Source organism: Sesamum indicum, linkage group LG6 (genome assembly GCF_000512975.1).
Source record: "Sesamum indicum cultivar Zhongzhi No. 13 linkage group LG6, S_indicum_v1.0, whole genome shotgun sequence".
Lineage (NCBI taxonomy): Eukaryota > Viridiplantae > Streptophyta > Magnoliopsida > Lamiales > Pedaliaceae > Sesamum > Sesamum indicum.
Window position 1 is genome coordinate 7,456,637 of NC_026150.1, and position 18,893 is coordinate 7,475,529.

The 18,893-nt window shown below is 32.4% G+C and overlaps 1 protein-coding gene across 2 annotated transcripts; it reads right to left on the bottom strand.

The window, feature by feature from the left end:
• On the bottom strand, positions 3,352-5,971 carry LOC105164009 (transcription factor DIVARICATA). Of its 2 annotated transcripts, XM_020694861.1 has the most exons (3): positions 4,559-5,971; positions 3,806-4,277; positions 3,352-3,661 (listed from the first exon to the last, which is right to left on the bottom strand). In XM_020694861.1, exons 1-3 carry the CDS (start codon positions 4,984-4,986, stop codon positions 3,617-3,619), a joined length of 945 nt encoding a protein of 314 aa, XP_020550520.1. In that variant the 5' UTR covers positions 4,987-5,971; the 3' UTR covers positions 3,352-3,616. The 2 variants fall into 2 exon arrangements, with proteins under 2 accessions (XP_020550520.1, XP_011080854.1); XM_011082552.2 differs by lacking the exon at positions 3,352-3,661 and having other exon boundaries at positions 3,719-4,277; positions 4,559-5,970.

An 18,893-nucleotide genomic window follows, 5' to 3' on the forward strand; every position in this document is an offset into this window, starting at 1 on the left:
CTAATAGAGATTTCCTTCCACAAGGGGAAGTGTTGCATCCGCCACCTCACAAGCCAGAGATGAGTGTTGCACATTACAGTTAAGAGTAAATAAACATGGTCTAATCTAACACATATTTTGATTCATATAGAAAGAGGAATCAGAATATAATCTAAGAATAGAGATAAAACCAATTGGAGAACCGAAAGTTAGAGATGTTAGTACTATTTATGTGGTTGGAAGTGGTTAAGGAGTATATGAAAATTGGAATAAAGTGGAGAAAAGGGTTCTTTCTCCTTCAACTTGCTCAAATGCTGCTGCCTTTTTCCGTAAAGATGGAGGCTGATTTTGTCATTTCATGGGACAACTGATTATGCCTATTGTGTTATGCTGTTTTTCCCCACTCTATTTGCCTTCAATTCTTGGATTATACACTAAATCTGAATATACCATGTTACACAAACTTGAATCTTAGGTGACAAATTGTAGCTATTACTTGGTGGAAAAACGAGCAACATTTACCTTATTTTTTTAAGGGATAGTTGCATTCCCCTTTCCTGAGGTTTGTTTAATTACTCGTAGAAGTCTTTAATTTGAGATATTACATCTAGCATCCTTGAGGTTTGCTTCTGTCTAACTAATAAGTCCCGCTTTAGTCAAGAAATTTATTGAATTTGCTGATATTAACAAAAGAAACTGGATGAAAATCGGTATTTACCATTGATTGACTTGAAATTGACTTATTGGAGGTTAAATAATTTTTTTCGAACTAAACTATCCTTATAATGGTGAAGATAGACCTCCTCACATGCATTAACGCATGAAGGCGTATGAGGGTAATTTGGTGATAAAAAATTTATTCGACCTGCTATAAGTCAATAATAAGTCAATTGAGGGTAAATATAGATTTTCTCCCCAAATTTAGTGTTAATATCAGCAAATTCGACGAATTTTGACTAACAAACAGACTTATTTGTTAGACGGAAGCAAACCTCAAGGGTGCTAGATGTAATTTTCTAAACTACAGGGAACCTACATGTAATTACACCAAACCTCATGAGAGGGAAGTATAATCATCCCTTATTTGAATTTATTAATTTATGAAGGTTTAATTTGTATTAATGCAATTAGCCCTAGGATATAGCATGGCTTTTGTCAAGGTTTTGCAATTTCTGGGTTGAGAAATTCAAATATATCCAAAATCATTTATGTCAGCTGCAAGATAAGTCAAATAAATAATGGGAAGAATATATCCTATTCTTTTTCTTGGTTGGTCATACGTTTACTATTCTTTCCTTTCCAAATTTACAACTTTGATTTGATTCCTTACAAAATTTTAAATGAAAATTTTAAAAAAAATAAAAATGTATCCTAAAAAAATGGCTCAAAGCAATTTCATAGACTGACAAAAAACAAAAGGAATTAGGTGAGAAATCTGAAGTGAATCTGGTGAGTTTGTATAATTTAGTGTGTTAATCACCTCAGGATCTTCCCATCACTCAATAGAATCCTCTTGATAAAGATCTCTAAAGGGGCTGAGGGACTGAGGCTCCCTGTAATTTACCCCTTATTAATAAAGAAAATATGAGTCGTTATTTAATGTTTGTTTGGTTTAAACGAGAGTAGATATCAAATACTTCTTCTTATTTGACATGAGAAAAATAGATTGAGAAATTTCATAATTTTACTGTTTAACCATTTCTCTTTATTTTATAATAGAATATAATACTAAAATAATTTTAGAAAATCTTATTAGTAAAAATATTCATCAAAAGGTGTATTATGCAGTTATTCCAAATTATTCAGTTTAAATAAAATAAAGATTACTGTCAATGATTAATAATGTAGTATTTTTTTTCAGTAGAATTTATGTACCAAATAAGCACGAAGGAGAAAAAGGGAAGGAAATTTGTATACATGAAAAAAATACTAAAGTATGTATATTTTTATCTTTTTGGTCTTATACTTTCACTTTTTCTCTCAATCTAACGAAATTAAACTCTAGAGGAGTTTTATATACATTCAATTTTACTTCCCCTCAGTCTATTCTCCCTAACCAAACACCAAACTTTTTCTTATATATTTACTTTTACTCTTACTTTCGCCCCAACCAAACAAACCCTTAAGTATGACTCCAATTTTAACTTAGAACGAGAAAGAAAAATTAGGGCTAGTGGTTATCTCTAAATTTGCCATTTTTTTTTCCATTTTATCATCTTGCAATTTCATTTCATAATACTTGTATAAATAAACCGTGACGTAAGGTGTTAGAATGTCGTTTTGACCTATCATGGATGTACGTAAAAAAAAAATTATAGAGTAAAAAATTTTACATGATTTGAAACAGTCTTATATATCTATAGTTGCTCAGAGCATATTTCTACAAAAATATTTTTGTGTATATTTCAATAAAAGCTCATCTACTAACTATTTAGATAAGGCTGAGGCCTGTAAAATTACAATTTTACACTTTGAACAAAAGATAATTCCAGTGGCCAGCCCCTGAACACCTTCAAGCAGGGGCTAACAACCCGGGACGGAGTTGGATCAACGGCCAACAAATTTGAATATAATGTTGAGACAGATTTCACACTCCCACAAAGGATAAGGGGCAGAAGGTCTTGAAATGTGGGTAGTGATAGCTGGTGGTGTATTGGAATGCAGACTCAGCTTCTACTAAACAGCTTTGCCTCAGACGAAACTCCAGCATGCCCAGAACAGTTGGTTTTGTGCTCTGCAGTCTTACTGTGGGAGTTCATATAGAGTGCTTTCTGACTAAGCCAATATGAAAGTTGATCCATCACCATGTTCATTAGTTTACTGCTCCAATTGTTTTCAACTCCATTTGTCCATCGGCTTGGAGTCATGATGCTATCCCATCGTGACGTAAAGTGGTTAAAGTGAGTGATTACGAGGGTCTTTCATCGACCGTATTTAGAATATTTTATAAGTTTTTATATTTTTTAAGATGTTTTTAGAGTTTATAATATGTTTTAATTTTATTTGAAAAGTAAAATTTTAAAGTATTTGAATAAAATAAATTTATAAGTTTGTAAACCGTTGTTAAAGACAATTTTTGTAATGTGATCAAGATTGAAAGAAACTTTGTCAAGATCTTAAAAATAAGTTTGGAACTCCATACTTTATTCTAAAAAAAACTTATAAGTTTTAAGCATTTTATTTTTTTAATTCTAAAGCCCGTTCTATAAAAAAATTATTAAAATACTTTTCTAGCATGATAAGCTTATAAACTCAGTCAAACACTCTCGAGCGTAAAATAAGTGTACTTGTGTTAGGGGCATATATGTAGGAGTTATAATCTTGTTGAAGTTGAACAAAACAACCATATACCAAAAGAGAAAGAGAAATTCCTTCCATGATAATAACTAATCTTTTTAAATACAAGGAGTATCTCATCAAGATGTTCCATTTCAATGTAGAGTTTGGGGGATTCCACTTGCTAGCAACACACTGCAAATTCTACCCTCAGTCCCATCTCAACATATTCACAGAAGAAGATCAATAAAAGCACAACACAAGCTAAGCTTAATAAGCTAGATTAACTAGGCATTTCGAGCTGCGCTCTGTTTTTTTTCTTTTTTTTTTTTTTTTTCCGAAACGACACTTGAATCCCGTCTCATGCATTAGGGTAGTGAAGCCCTGATTGCATCTGGAAGACCATGTTCTGAGATCAGATGTATGGTTCGTGCATCGAATTAGCACCTCCTCTGTTTTTTTTCTTTTTTTTTTTTTTTTTCCGAAACGACACTTGAATCCCGTCTCATGCATTAGGGTAGTGAAGCCCTGATTGCATCTGGAAGACCATGTTCTGAGATCCCAAGTATGGTTCGTGCATCGAATTAGCACCTCTTTGCAGATGTTGGCTGTGAATTTTATTAAGCCCGTATGAGTTCACACCGTAGGGTGGAGATGTGAAGACATTATTCCCATTACAGGGTGAGCCGAAACCCATGACCGTCTCGTTATTCGTCTGGTTCCACTGGAAAGGAAGTTTTTGAATGGCGCTGGAATTTGACTGTTGACCAAGAACGGACGTCGACTGCTCCGGTGAGGGCGCCTTCTTGTTGTCCGGTGAAGGGGTTTGATCGTCATTGAGGTTTACTGTTGTGATATCATGAATGCTCGCCCTCCTCTTATCTTTCCCCCCTGAAAGTTGCCGGATGAAATACTTCTGTGCATGGCTAGCAACTTGTGTAGGTGTTCTGGTGATCACGAAATTGCGGGATATATTTCTCCAGTCCCCTTTTCCATACTTTTTGAGCCCCATCAGAAACAACCTGTTAAAACAAATCAATCCATATCAAGCATAAATATGATTGTCCAACACCATCACTACTAAATAAATTACATAGCAAATGAAAGAAGTGATTCTCAGCAAATCTTTTTGCCTCAAGATCTCAAAATTTTCAACTTCAAGGTAGATTTCAGGCATGAAATTTACTAGAATCAATCAGCAAATATTCAGCTGCTATTCAAAGTACTCTCTCCCATAAGCTAATAGCACGCAAAATCCATGCAAGAAACTTCAATTCAATATCACAAGTGAAAGAAAACTCACTTGTGCTCCTCTTCAGTCCAAGGCACGCCCTTTTTCCGTTCTTGCTCGGACGGCCTGGCGGATGAAGATTTCCGTCCCCCGGCTACATAAGATTGCTTGAAGCCCTCATAGCCATGGCCACTGCCCCATTCAAGTGTAAAAGGTGAAGAAGTGGCATAACCAGGAACTGGGATAAGCCCAGCTTCTATACTACTCACATCATCTTCCAATTCCTTGTACTGCCGAATTACATCACCCACAGTCTTCCCAGGAACCATTGCAGCCACCTTCTGCCATCGATCCGGGGTGTTTTCGTCGAACAAGGCCAGAGCATTCTCAAAGGCTTTGTTCTCAGCTGGAGTCCACCTTGTGCTCCTGCTCTCATCCAGCAACCAGCTTGAAGTGGAAAAATATGAACTTGGTGATAGAATCTCCATACCCCAACTCATAAAACTCCAATCTATATGCTCAGTAATCACAAGATTTTCTTGCTTTACAACATCAGTGGAAAAGGGTTCTGAAATGTGATGAACCAGAGGGAAAAACAGAGCAAGAGAGAGAGAGAGGGAAGAGAGAGAAGGGAAAAGAAATGCAGAGAGGTGGGAGAGTCACAATGGCAATACTAATGTTAAATCAAGAAGCATTTTGTGTGGAGGAATCAGAATACCCTTTTCCCTCTACAGCCACCTCTCCCTTGAGGAATCTTAAAAAGACCCCACTTTTCCAAAATCAATCAAAGTCTCTCAAGTTGGGCCAAAACTTGAAGATAACAGATACAATCACAACAAACCCCAAGCTATCTAAATTCAATACAAGTCAATGGAACTAAACCATCACCAAGATCTGAACGTCCAGGCGAAATTGAAGGCAGGAACAGCTGAAATCAAGAAACAATTCCAGAATAATGACAGTGCAAGGATTTCACTACTTCGAAGAAAAAGGAAGCTATCAGCTGCTGTCCTGAGCTTTAGAAAACAAAAGAAAACCTGAAAGATTGAGGAAAGAAGGAGGTGGGAGAGAGAACAGTGACAGACTGAAAAAGCTGGATGATGGGAACTCAAGTGAGAAAAGAACAGAGAGGAAAACTCTGAATTCTGGGGTTTTGTGAGGGCAGAAAAGTGGAGAAAAGGCCTCCCCTGCTTTCTTACTTTTTCTTCCTCCTCCTTGATGTATGAGCAGCAAAGAAAAGAGAAGAAAGCAGAAAAAAGATGATGGCAGCAACTGAAAGCAAGGAAAGCAGTCTATTTAGCAGGCCTCAAGGAATGAATCTTGATTTACCCCTTGCCAAGAACACAAACACACACACACACACAGATCTGTAAACAGCCACCAACAGAGAAAAGAGAGATGGGGTTGGGGGTATGGAAGCTGGTGAAGTGTGATTGGATGAAATGGTGTTTGTGGATTCTGCAACTTATGAAAAAGTTAACTTATTATAATGCACACTTCTCCCCCTCTGTGTTTGTATTAGAAAACAATAATATTTAAAGCATGAGTCTCAATTAAATATTTAAATTATTAAAACAAAAATTATTTAATATTTAATATTTTAATACGCTTCTCTCCTTACAAATTTTATATGTGAAACTCTGTCAATAATATTTCAATTCAGGGCGTTTTAATTAATTTAATTTTAATATTATATTAAATGATCATCTCATTTAAAAATTAATAAAAAAAATATTTAATATATAATATCATTTCTTTGTTTTTCTTTTTGTTTATGACTTTTTATTTAAGAAAAAACTAAAAAAGAATTGGAGGACTGGTCAAACTACACCCCCACAGAAATGCACACCACTAAGTCCCCTTAACTGTATGGAGTTTGCACTTGGCACTATAATTATCGTGTTTTTCAGCTAAAAAGCGGCATTAGGTAAATAAATCCTGTGCCAGTGTTTTAAAACTCATATAAGTCATCGAATTGGAAAATTCAGTGAGTTATGGGTTATTGGTTCAACTGTTAATCCAATCATGATCTAATTGATGATGTCATATATATAATAAATAAAAAATAACTATAATAATTAAATAATATAAATATACTTAAAATTTTGTCTTTTAAATAATTTTCTTTTTGTAATTAAAATTTTCATTAATATATATTTATAATTAAGTAACATAAAATAGATATGTAATAGCCTAATGCAATAAATATAGCATAAAAATACAAGAAATTCAAATAATAATAGTCAAGCTAGTAAGCCACACCCAAAATACAAGTTCCAAACATTAAAGCGTGAAGAATTACAGCAAAGTTCACTGCAACAGTAGAGTTGAAATTGCAGATACGGAGCACGAAGAAGCAGAACAGCGGAAGATGCTTCAATCATAATTGTGCTCTTTTTGTATTACGTTTATTCCTTAGTCACATTTCTTACTTACTCAGTAGCTGATCCGTACAATATTAGTTAGATTGGCTGGCAGTTAGTTAGTTTAGTTAATCTATTTCCCTCCTTCAGTTTCTCATACGTTGTAGCTATTTAAACAGGGACTGTGCATTCAGTTAGTTGATTTTTTTCATTTTCTTTATGAGAAGAAATTATTTTTTCCAGCTTTGTGGGTTGGACATTTTTTCTACTGCACCTCTATTTGATTTCAGGTGAGTTTTATTATGGTATCAGAGCCATCGAGATGATGGTCTCTATTTCTTGAAAGTGGGTAGACTGGTGTTATTCTATTCTTGGAACCAGTAATCTGTACACAAACTGCAACATAGAACTGATGGAGAATATGGCGAATGTTATGCCTGATAATCCAATCGGTGGAGCAAGATATGGAGATGATCCACCAAATGCACGTAATCAGTCCTAGGAAAACTCAAATATGGTAATGGTGTATGCTCTATTCAATGGTACGAATTGGTTAACATGGAGCAGATCAATCATAATAGCTTTGGAAGGAAAAGACAAGTTAGGCTTTATCGACGGATCCTATGTAAAACCAGACGAAGGATCTGTAGAATTGAAGAGATGGCGAATGACAGACTCCGTAGTGAGAACTTGGGTACTAAGCACCATGGTGAAGGATATAGTGAACGCCTTCCTATATGCATCATCAGCGCGAGCATTATGGATTGAACTGGAAACAAAATACGGCGAATGCAATGATCCTCTGTTGTACAAAATTCAGAGGGAAATAAGCTCTGAAACACAAGGTAATCTGAGCGTTACAGCATACTATACCAAACTCAAACAATTGTTGGATGAGTTGGTATGCCTAATGCCCCCAGCTATGTGTACGTGCGGAAATTGTACCTGTGGATGTAATAAGATAAAGGTAGATGAAATTGAGGCTAATTACCTAATGTAGTTGAGAGCCGTACGACAGCATTCGAAGTCAGATTCTAGTACTGGATCCCTCGCCAAGCGTCAACAAAGCGTACTCCATGGTATTGCGTGTGGAAAGGCAGAGAAGTGTCAATCTGGAATACGCAGACGTAGTGAGAATTCAGCCATGTATATGCGAGGAACAGACCACAAGTTCAACAACGGGCACAGAAACTTTGCAAAGAGGAAGGGACCTATTGACAAAAGAAACATAATATGTGATTTCTGCAATAAGTCGGGGCATAGTAGAGATGTTTCCTTCAAGTTGCACGGCTTTCCAGATTGGTATAGGAATTTACACGACCAACGAAAACGAGGGATTCCTGGCAACAGAGCATATGTTGTGACTGAAACTCTGAAGCACGTGGACAAGGGTGCACAAAGAGAATTGATATCTGATCTCTTGGAAGATCTGCAGCTGGTTCAAAACAAAATGCCACAAGATCCTATCATTGCTCAGTTTGCCCAGGACACCGAGATAGCAGGTGCGTTGTTACAAAGTGCTAATTTGAACGATGCTAGCACTAGTTACTGGATTGTAGACAGTGGAGCTACAAATCATATGAGTGGAACTGCCTCTCTTTTTCATTCTCTTTCAAGACTTCATCAACCTATAAAAATTCATCTTCCAGACAAAAGCATAAGTTTAGCTACTCATCAAGGCAATGTTATCCTATCATGTAATCTCACTCTAAATAATGTACTTCTCATTCCTCAATTTCAACACAACCTTCTTTCACTCTCGCAGTTGTGTAGATCTATGCCTATCAGTTTTGTGTTCCTCACATATTCATGTCTTTTGCAGGACCAGAGAATTAAAGAAGTCTTGGCTATAGAAAAACAAGTAGGAAAATTATATCATCTGAACAAGAATTCCTTCATCCCAGCTGCTACTCATTCTCATTCTTTACATTCAGCTGCAAATCATTCGGCTGTTTTTAGTCCCTATGTGACTTGGCATAAACACCTGGGGCACGCTAATTCCCTTGTGCTGTCTCATATTCATGAAATCAACATAACAGATTTCAATAAAAATCATATATGTTTCATTTGTACCAAGGCCAAACAAATGAGAAAACCTTTTCCATTAAGCAAAACACGTAGTATTAAATCGTTTGATCTTGTTCATATAGAAATATGGGGGCCCTAAAATAACCTTCGATTTCTGGATGTCATTATATTCTTACAATTGTGGATGATTTTTCAAGAGTCAGCTGGAAATACCTAATGCATCACAAATCACAAACTGTCAATATTTTAGCTGCCTTTTTTTCTAACATCATTACTCAATTTCAAACCCAAACCAAATGTATTCGCACTAATGATGGCTCTGAATTTGTTAGTGTTTCTTGTCAAGAGTTGCTACATAAACTAAGGATAAACCATGAAAGAAGTTGCGTCTATACACCGCAACAAAACAGTGTCGTCGAAAGAAAGCATCGACATCTTTTAGAAATTGCTAGAGCCCTCATGTTCGAGTCTCACATGCTCAATCATTTCTGGGCTGAATCCATTCTCACAGCTACACACATACTTAACAAACTACCTTCAGCCATTCTTGAATGGAAATCTCCCTTTCAACTTCTTTACAAAATGAGCCCCTCTTATGACTCCCTTAAAGTTTTTGGTTGTTTGTGTTTCGCTTCCAACACCTTTCCTCACAAAACGAAGTTTTCCCCTAAAGCCTTCAAATGTGTATTCATTGGTTATGTTAAGGAACAGAAGGGATTCAAGTTGTATGATCTAGATAATAACACAATTCTAATGTCAAGAGATGTCATATTCCACGAATTAGTCATTACATTAGGAGCAAAAAAATTGGATTTTAGAAGTCTAGGTGATTTAGGAATCCAAAAATTAGTCATTCCCAACAAAAAAAAAAAAAATCTATTTTTATCCCCAAATCTTGTCACCATCGCCTCCATTAACAATTGATGTTGCCATGGGTTGGAGACTACAACAAGAAGAAGATGAAATACCCATGGGAAGAGTGTCCCCTGATTATGGTAAGTTGATTTTTGCTACTTTCAGGTATTTTGTTTAAATTTAAGTTTAAAATATATTACATTAATGTATTTTGATGTATTATGTATATATATTTATAAATTTGCATATGTCCAAGCTCTACATATAGCAGTAGTGCTAGCTGATATAAAATATAGTGATATAAAGTGTTCGTTTGACCTTGTGATTGAGCAGGTTAAACCTATAGTATGAGTATAAATATATTTTCTTGTGCTAATTTTAGTCCTCTATTTTATTGGCTTTATGAAACTAAATATGCCAAGTTTTTCCAATATTGGGACTTTTTTGATAATCTCGTAAAGCATAAGACTAGACGTGCCGAATTTTCTCAATTCTAAACTATTTTGAAAATTCTATAAAGTAAAGAACTAAAAATGTTGAATTCCCTATCTTATGAGACTAAAAAACTCTAAATGCTACAATCACTTTTTTTAAAATTAATTATCTCAAATTAATTCTATCATAATAAAAAGTTTTATAACTAATTATGCAATCGCCAAACCAAATTATTCCAAATACAATTAATTCTCACAACTATGACTTGACAATCAAAAGGCTACAAAGTCCTCAGTACTAGCAGTTGTTGTTACATGAATATTGTTCGAAGTTGTTTATATAGTAGAAATTCTTGCAATTAGAAACAATTTTTTCATATTATTTTCATAATGTCACAGTGAGACATTCAAACAAAACTACTTACTGACTATAATTATTTCATCAACATCAAGTAATGCTCCATAATACTTGAATCTAATCCCTGTCCGCCGCCAAGGTTCGACAGAGCTTAGCTTTGCCCCTGCATACACATACCCCTACATTCATGAGATTCAAATTCACAACCTCTTGATACGCACACCAATATTCGGGATTCCCATCCACTACTTCCATACGATGCTTTTATGAGCACTAAGATTCAGTAATTTGCAAACACATCTCTCTCGAAATCCTTCTATACATCTCTACGGAAAAATTATTTTAACTCAAAATAAACTTTTTACCAAATTAAAAAAATTAACCCATTAACTTTTTTAATTAAAATATTGACCAAAAAAAGGGTAAAAATTAGGACACATATTAAGGGGGCAAAATGTATATTTTCATATCTCAAGGGGCAAAGTGAAAATTTGACCTTTGCTTGAAGATTTGAATGGGCATGTTTTGGTGTCAACAGGTGAATAACACACCACCCAATCATAATCATGCTTTGGTTGTCCTAATTCAAGTCAACTAATTATAAATAAAGTACTGATTGAGGTTTAAGATTCACTCCTCATAATTTACAACTATTCATTAATTTAAACCACACTTTATTTTAATAAAATCATTAAAAGCTAATTAAGTCCCACCTACACTCCAAGGCCAAGACCCCATCATTTTTCCAATATTCTAATTTCACCCCTATGTCAGCTTCCTCCACAAGCTACAAATTTGAGTTGAGTACAACATATTTGGTATTATTTAAATTTACTTTAAATTATTATCAAATTTGCAAAATGGTTTTTTTCAATAAGTTTTTAATTTTTGATCGGATCCAACACGAGTCAAATTTGATAATTTTTAATATTTTCATCCATTTTTCTTCACTGATTGGATCGAACTCCAATTAAGAGAACGAAAGATTATCATATAAAAATGGTATTCGAGTCTAACTTTTTAAATTTAGCAAATCAAGCTCAAACAAACGCATTGAATTTCAAGTAATCTGATTTATTTTTCAACCCTAATTACAGAGCGCTTAGAACACAATAATATTGATTTTTCGCATTTGATATCTGACCTTTACACTCTCAATTGCTCACCAAGAAGAAAACAACTGTTGAGAATAATCGGAACTTCGTTCATTTCTAGAAGTAATTTTAAAAGCTGTTTGCAATAACTTAAGTGATTATGAGCATTCTGTTGAAAATAAACTATAAAAGAGTATTTTTTTTATTCACATCTCCTGCTTTTTGAAGTGCTCAAATTAAACTCATTAAGTCAAAAGTCTTTATTCACATCTTGTGCTTTTTGAAGTGCTCAAATTAAACTCATTAAGTCAAAAGTCATAAACTTCTCCCCACCAACGTTTGCAATTTATCGATAATTAAACTTCTTTCCCCCAACACTCTTATCTGTGTGTTTTCTTGCTTTTCAACTTTCTATATATAATATATATATACTTTTATATATAATATAAAAGAAATATGATTTGACAATAAACAGTGATTTTTGTCTCAAAAAAATACAAAATTAAACATACAATATTTATATATAAAAAGATATATAAAATAGATATGATTTGACAATGAATAGTGATTTTTATCTCCTAAATCCCAACATCAAAACTTACAACACTTATTTTAAAATATTTTAAATTACCTCAAAACACAAATCCAAACATATCATCTATTTTCAACATACACTTATTTATCTCTATTTTCTCTCTCTCTATCTCTAAAATACAAAACAAAACATTTAAACCACAAATCCAAACACTATGTATGTTTTCACCATTTTTTCTAGCAATCCTCCCCCCCCCCCCCCCCCCTCAGTGCACGTGACTTTCACATATGTTTACATTCATGAAAATTCAACGTCTATTAGTGGGAGGGTACGTCATTTTTGCAATATTTTTAGACTTTTTTACAACTTTCAACAAAACGTAAAATTAATTTTGAAATTACATCAAGTGTAAGATCAAATTTAAAATGATTCTAAATTATAGAACTAATTTTCCGATTTTCGCCTCCAAATTTATTTTATTTACTATAAAAGTAAATATTATTAGAATCACAATTCCGCACAACCGAATGTTCCAAAGTGGAAGGGTGAAAAAGGCTGTCTTTAGAAGAAAGGTAAGAACCCAGAAAAGAAGCCGCCAGAGGAGGATGCAGACCAAATGTCAATTTCATGCACAACTATGGGGGCTGATAGCTTATTAATATTTTTTATTTTTAAATATATTTTTATTTTTTATATAACTTTTTTTTATAAATATTCAGATACATTTTTTTAGATATATTGACTTTATAGGGTTTGAAAATGATGACGGTATAAGAGGACAAAAAAAGGAAAATGCAAGCAATTTCCTTGTGATATTGAAAATGAGTAAATTACCCCCTTATGAAAAATATTTTTAAAATACAATAATTTACCCCCTTATGATTTCTAAAATGAAGCAATTTACCTCCTTGTATAAGAAAGTAAATTGTTTTATTTTAAAAAGTACATGGGGATAAATTGCTATATTTTTTCATAGGAAGGTAACGTATCATTTTCAATATCATAGAAGGGATAAATTGCTATTCACCAAAAAAAAAATAATGAACCTTGTTATTTTTAAAAAATTGTTACTTAAATGATTACGTAGCACGTAAAAAAAAGAAAAAAATTAGTAAGTAATCTGTTAGTGAAAAAAAAAATTATAGAATTAATTATTATTTATTGGAGTATGAAATCTATCACAATATTACATTACATTCAGCGATGGTAAATTTAATTTTTAGAATTATAATTTACAGTATTTTATAGATGCCTAATTTTATAATTTTATAAAAAAAATGAAATATTTGTATAATAAGGTCTAATATGAATGAGTATTGACAGAATTTAGGGTAAATAAAATTGAAAAGATAAAAATAAAGGGATAATTAACTCCCCTCCTGGATTTAGTGTAATTACACTTAAATTCTTTATGATTTGAATAATTACATCTAGTACTTCTGAGGTTTGCTTCTGTCTAACAAATAAATCCCTCCGTTAGTTGAAATTTATCGAATTTGTTGATATTAATAAAAATATCGGACAATAATCTTATTTACCATCGGTTGACTTATTACTGATTTATTGCTGATCAAATAAGTCGTTTTATGATCAAATCATTCTCATATGTCTTCACACGTTAATGTATGTGAGGGTGCATAATTTCACGGTTATAAGTATAGTTTAGTTAAAAAATATGTTTTGACCTACAACAAGTTAATAATAAATAAATAGAGCGTAAATATAAATTTTTATTTAATTTTTTTATTAATATCAATAAATTTAATAAATTTTTACTGACAGAAGAATTTATTTGTTAGGTAGAAGCAAATTTCAAAAATATTAAATATATTTTTTTTAAATTATAATTTTTTTTGTATAATTACATTAAAATCTAAGAGAGAGAGAAATGTAATTATCCCTAAAAATAAATAAGGTTTAGGTACTCGAAATTTGTGAAGTTCTGCTCCAACAAGGATGGACCCAATTAAGCATTTAATGCAATAAGTGGACGACACGTTAGATGGACCTATTGGACCCTACCGCACTTGATGGGAACCCCGCGTCTAACATATACCACTATCACTTCTCTTTTTTCACATTGTTTGTTAGCTGAATGGGAGTAGGAGAGAAGTGAAATATTCATAGTCGCGCTTTATGGAGCGTGTATGTTAAACGCAGTTTCATTGGTTGCTATTTTTAATTAATACTTTTAGGATTAGTTATATGCATTTTTATTTAAAAATACGAAATTATATAATTTTTTTAATAATTTTGAAACTATACTTACACCTCGTACGAAAATTCTTCTTTTAGATCTGGCTTCTTTTCTTAAAGTTTGGATAAAAAATACTGAAGTTGCCCAAAGAAACTACATAAATTTTTAATTTTATTCCTCATTTAATATTCTCGTGTATATTTTTGTACTTATAAAGTGAAAAAATTTAATATCAATATATGGAGTGAAATTAACATTATTATATTTTTTCTCTTATAAGTATAAATTATTACATGAAAATATTAAATATTGCGTAAAATAAAAAATTTATGTAATTATTTTGCTAAAATCTCAGTATGATTGTTCGAACCCTAACGAAAGAAGGTTAGGTGTAAACAGTAAATTTTCAAAATGAGTGTAATTATAATTCTAAAATTTATTGGAAAAAAATGTAATTTTATATTTTTAGAGGAGCTTTGAGTATAATTTACCCATATTTTTATGTAAATAGTGGGCAAAAAAACTCTAGGGAAGGTGGTGGTTTGATTTTATGTTTGTTCTATTTGTTCAATTTCTGTTTTATCAAACTTTGTCGAAAAGGCTCCAGATACAGATTCTTCCAAGCTTTCAGTACAAATTAACCATGGAATTGGATTCTCTACTCTAGTATGCTATAGACTTTTCTATGTGATATGCCGACTGCAGGCAAATTGTATTTTTTATCCCGTATAATAAGATGTGGTGTAATTTTGGTCTCATAATTTATGAGTTTTATATATTTAATCCCACAAAATAAATATTGTAGTATTTTTGGTCCTATAAGATAAAATTATAGCGCATTTGATTCCATAATATATAAAGTTGTGCACACATGGTCCCATAGAATGTAAAGTTGAGGCATATTTGGTCCCAGAGGATGTAAAGTTGTTTATATCCTATGAAACCAGATATGTAATAATTTTTATCTTATGGGGCCAAATGCGTCAAAATTTGATTATATGGGACCAAAAATACTACAATATTTATCATATAGAACTGAATGTGCTAAACAGATAAATTATGGGACCAAAAATACAACACAGAATATCATGTGGCAATAAAATGCAATTTTCCCCCGACTGCAATGCATAGTTCCAAGGGAAAGAAGATACGATGTTATCTCCCCTTCCCCTCCCCCTCCCCCTCCCCCTCCCCTCAGTCTGGTCTAGCTTCTTTGCTATCGCCTGGGAGTGGGGGTGGGGGATGGGTGGCAGCTTGAATGGACACATGCCTAGTTCTAAGAAAATTTTTTGTCATATCAATTTTTAAATACTCAAATATATTTTTTAATTAATTTATCTTCTTAAAAAAAATTATTCAATGGACACAGAAAACTGCGTGTCACGACAAAATACTATATATAAAGAATTGACACATTAAATATTCATCCCATACATTTTCAAGTGAACTAACCAAATTATTTCTATTTAAAAAACTAATATACTTAATTTTCATACGCAAATTCAAAAACTATTTTTAATAATATATTTTAAGTTTTTTAAGCACACACACATTAACTGTGCCACTTTACAAATCACCCAAAACACCTATGTAAATGGATGCCATAATATCATAACATGCCAAACACACCCTCACCCCATGGCATTTGGTTGAGTGAGGAGCCGACCACCGATATGGCGAGTGAGGCTTAAATTCATTGGCCATCACCATTCCCACTAACCAATCAAAACCCAGAGCGGTCCCCTACTGATGTGACCAACTGCTCCACCGCATCTGCCCCCCTCCCCCTCTCCCTCCCCCCTCCCCTTGGAAATCTAACACAACCCATCTTTATTTACCATTTCGCTTCTCCTTGTGATGTCCTGTCTTGTCAACTACAAGGGGTATTCCCGGTATTTCGTTGATCGGCTTCATGTGGGTAGGTAGGGGTATTAATGGAATTAAATTACCTTATTTCTGAATTGGGCTTGTGGGCCCAAAGCCCAGTCCCATTACTATGACTTCACGAAAGCTGCTTTACCTTTAAAATTTGTATATATATTTATGTTTTTATATGGCCTCGGATGGTGGGAGTCAAACCTAAATTTAAATAAAAAATCATAATACGTTGTTAAAAATTAATTTTATGTAATTAATTTATAAAAAATTAATTAAATAAAATTAAAAAATAATAAAAAAAGATCAAGTCGTGGTCTTAAACCACAACATCAAGTTGCGGTTTGAATCTGCGATTTGGGGTTTTTTAAAAAAAATTATTTTTTAAATTGATTCGCGATTAGAAACCGCGACTTATTATATTATTATTATTATATTTAAATAAATTATATTAATATTTATTTATTTTTTAATAATAAAAAATAATTAACCCGAGTCAAACATAATTTAAACATATTAAAATTTAAAATTCTTTTATCTAATCCAAGATATTAATTCAAAAGCCTCAAGATGAACTATCCAAATATATTTTCATCAATTAATTTTATGCAGGTTGATACAGATAATATTAATAATAAAATATCATGTGACAATTTTAATGTTATTGGTTCATATATATATATACAGTTACAATAATTCTGAACTTGGCACAATATGATTATAAATTTTAAAAATTATGAAAAAATTATCACTACAAACAAAGTTAATAATATTTACTACAACAACTCAGTGAAAAGACAAATACAGTGACAATAATTATTTTTTGTCACTTATTATCTTTAATGATAATTTTAATTTAATTTTTTTTAGTCATTACAAGAATTAGTGTCGATTTGTATAAAATAAGTATCACTATTAAAACTATGAAACTCATCGCTACGACAAAACAAACTTCTCATCGTTAGTCATATACTACAAAAAAATCAATAAATTGCGACAGATTTCTAAGACAATATGTCGTAATAAATGAATAAATAAATAAATAAATTATAACAAACATTTGAAAGGTATAGGTACGCCCGACGTGGCAAAAACAAGTCGGTAGCGATATATTGCTAGTCGTCCAATTGTAAAAGGCATCGAGTTTACAAAACTGTAGAATTTGTGATCAATTTTGTAGTAAAAAAGACAAGATGAAAATAATTAAAGATTGTAATAACAGTTTGTATGGTAAACACTGCAGCAAAATTGATTTTGATCATAGTCATTTTGGGACATGGATGAGTCGCTGTAAAAGTTTACTATTGAATTTATCACCGTTGCGATGGACTTTAGCTGTTGCGAATCTTGGGGTGCATTATATTTTTGGCCCCATAAATGGATTTGTTTTCAATTTTGATTTCATATTCAGGCTAATTCGCACATTGAGTTCTATATGTGAAAAACATCTTATAAGTTGTTAGGGTGTTTAGCATAATGAGGTCTTTTATTGGTAAAATGACTAAAGTGGGCATGATACTATTGTAATAAAATAAGTTGTTATTTCTTGATATATTTTGCTTTAAAAGATTTTAAAACGCTTTTATAAATAGTACACATTAGTTTAATTTCAAATAAAAGTTTAATAGATATCTTTTTACGATAAAAAAATGACGAATTATTACCTAAACTTTTGAATAAAATTCGTATTTGGTTCATATTTTCTTTGTCAGTGCAATGATTATTTCTAGTCGTATAATTTATAATGTCTTCAATTTATATTTTTCAGTATATATAATATCAACATCGATTTTATTTTTATTTTGACTATAATAATTTATTATTAAATAATTGAGTATTTTTTCTTTTTCGAATGTTCGAAAAATTTGAATAGTAAAGAAAAGTTTTTTAAATTCTAGAGAGAGAAAGAGGGTGTGTATGTGTGAGCCGGAGAGAAAAGGAGAGAGGAGAGTGTATGCGTGTGCGTGAGAGAGAGAGAGAGAGAGAGAGAGAGAGAGGTGAGGAGAGTGTGTGTGGATGTATATGTATTAGATATAGAGTGTATGAGTATAATTATATAATTTGATCCGAGGTCTAAATTTAGGTCCTTCAATTTCGTCTAAGCTAGTTAAGGATGTCTCGGGAAGATCTATGTCTGAAAACGGAAAATTTTAGTTCGAATTCGATCAAATCAAATAAATTATATAATAAGTATAATATATTTATTGTGTAATTTGTGTACAGCTAAAGAAAAGTGATAAATCACATAGCAAATGTATCACATTTGCTCTATAATTGATTTTGTTCGGCCCAACCTGATCCGAGCAAAAATTTTCCGTCTACAGAAAATAATGAAGAAAAAATAATATTAGGTAGACCCATTTAAGCTCTCAATTACTTAAAGGGTAAATTACAATGACCTCTCATGTTTGACATAATTATCAATATTTTCTTGTCTGAAAAATGATTGATATCCCTTTTTCATTTTAACAGTTGTCTAACAATTAGCTTAATCGGTTAGTCTCCGTTAACTTTTCATCTATTTTTATGGTGAAATGACCAAAATACAGTAGTAGATTAAGAACTATAATTGCATTTATTTTTAAAATTTTTTTATGGACTAAATGGATGCTTTTTTTTATAATTATGGTGAAATGACCAATATTTCCTCGCGAGCTGGTGAACAACT

Excerpts from the sequence above, each read along its gene's own strand:
- LOC105164009 (XM_020694861.1), bottom strand. The coding sequence starts at position 4,986 with ATGAGTTGGGGTATGGAGATTCTATCACCAAGTTCATATTTTTCCACT. Across the intron at positions 4,278-4,558 it reads TGGACTGAAGAGGAGCACAA|GTTGTTTCTGATGGGGCTCA; the intron begins GTGAGTTTTCTT and ends TTGTTTTAACAG. Across the intron at positions 3,662-3,805 it reads CATACTTGGGATCTCAGAAC|ATGGTCTTCCAGATGCAATC; the intron begins ATGGTCTTCCAG and ends TGATCTCAGAAC.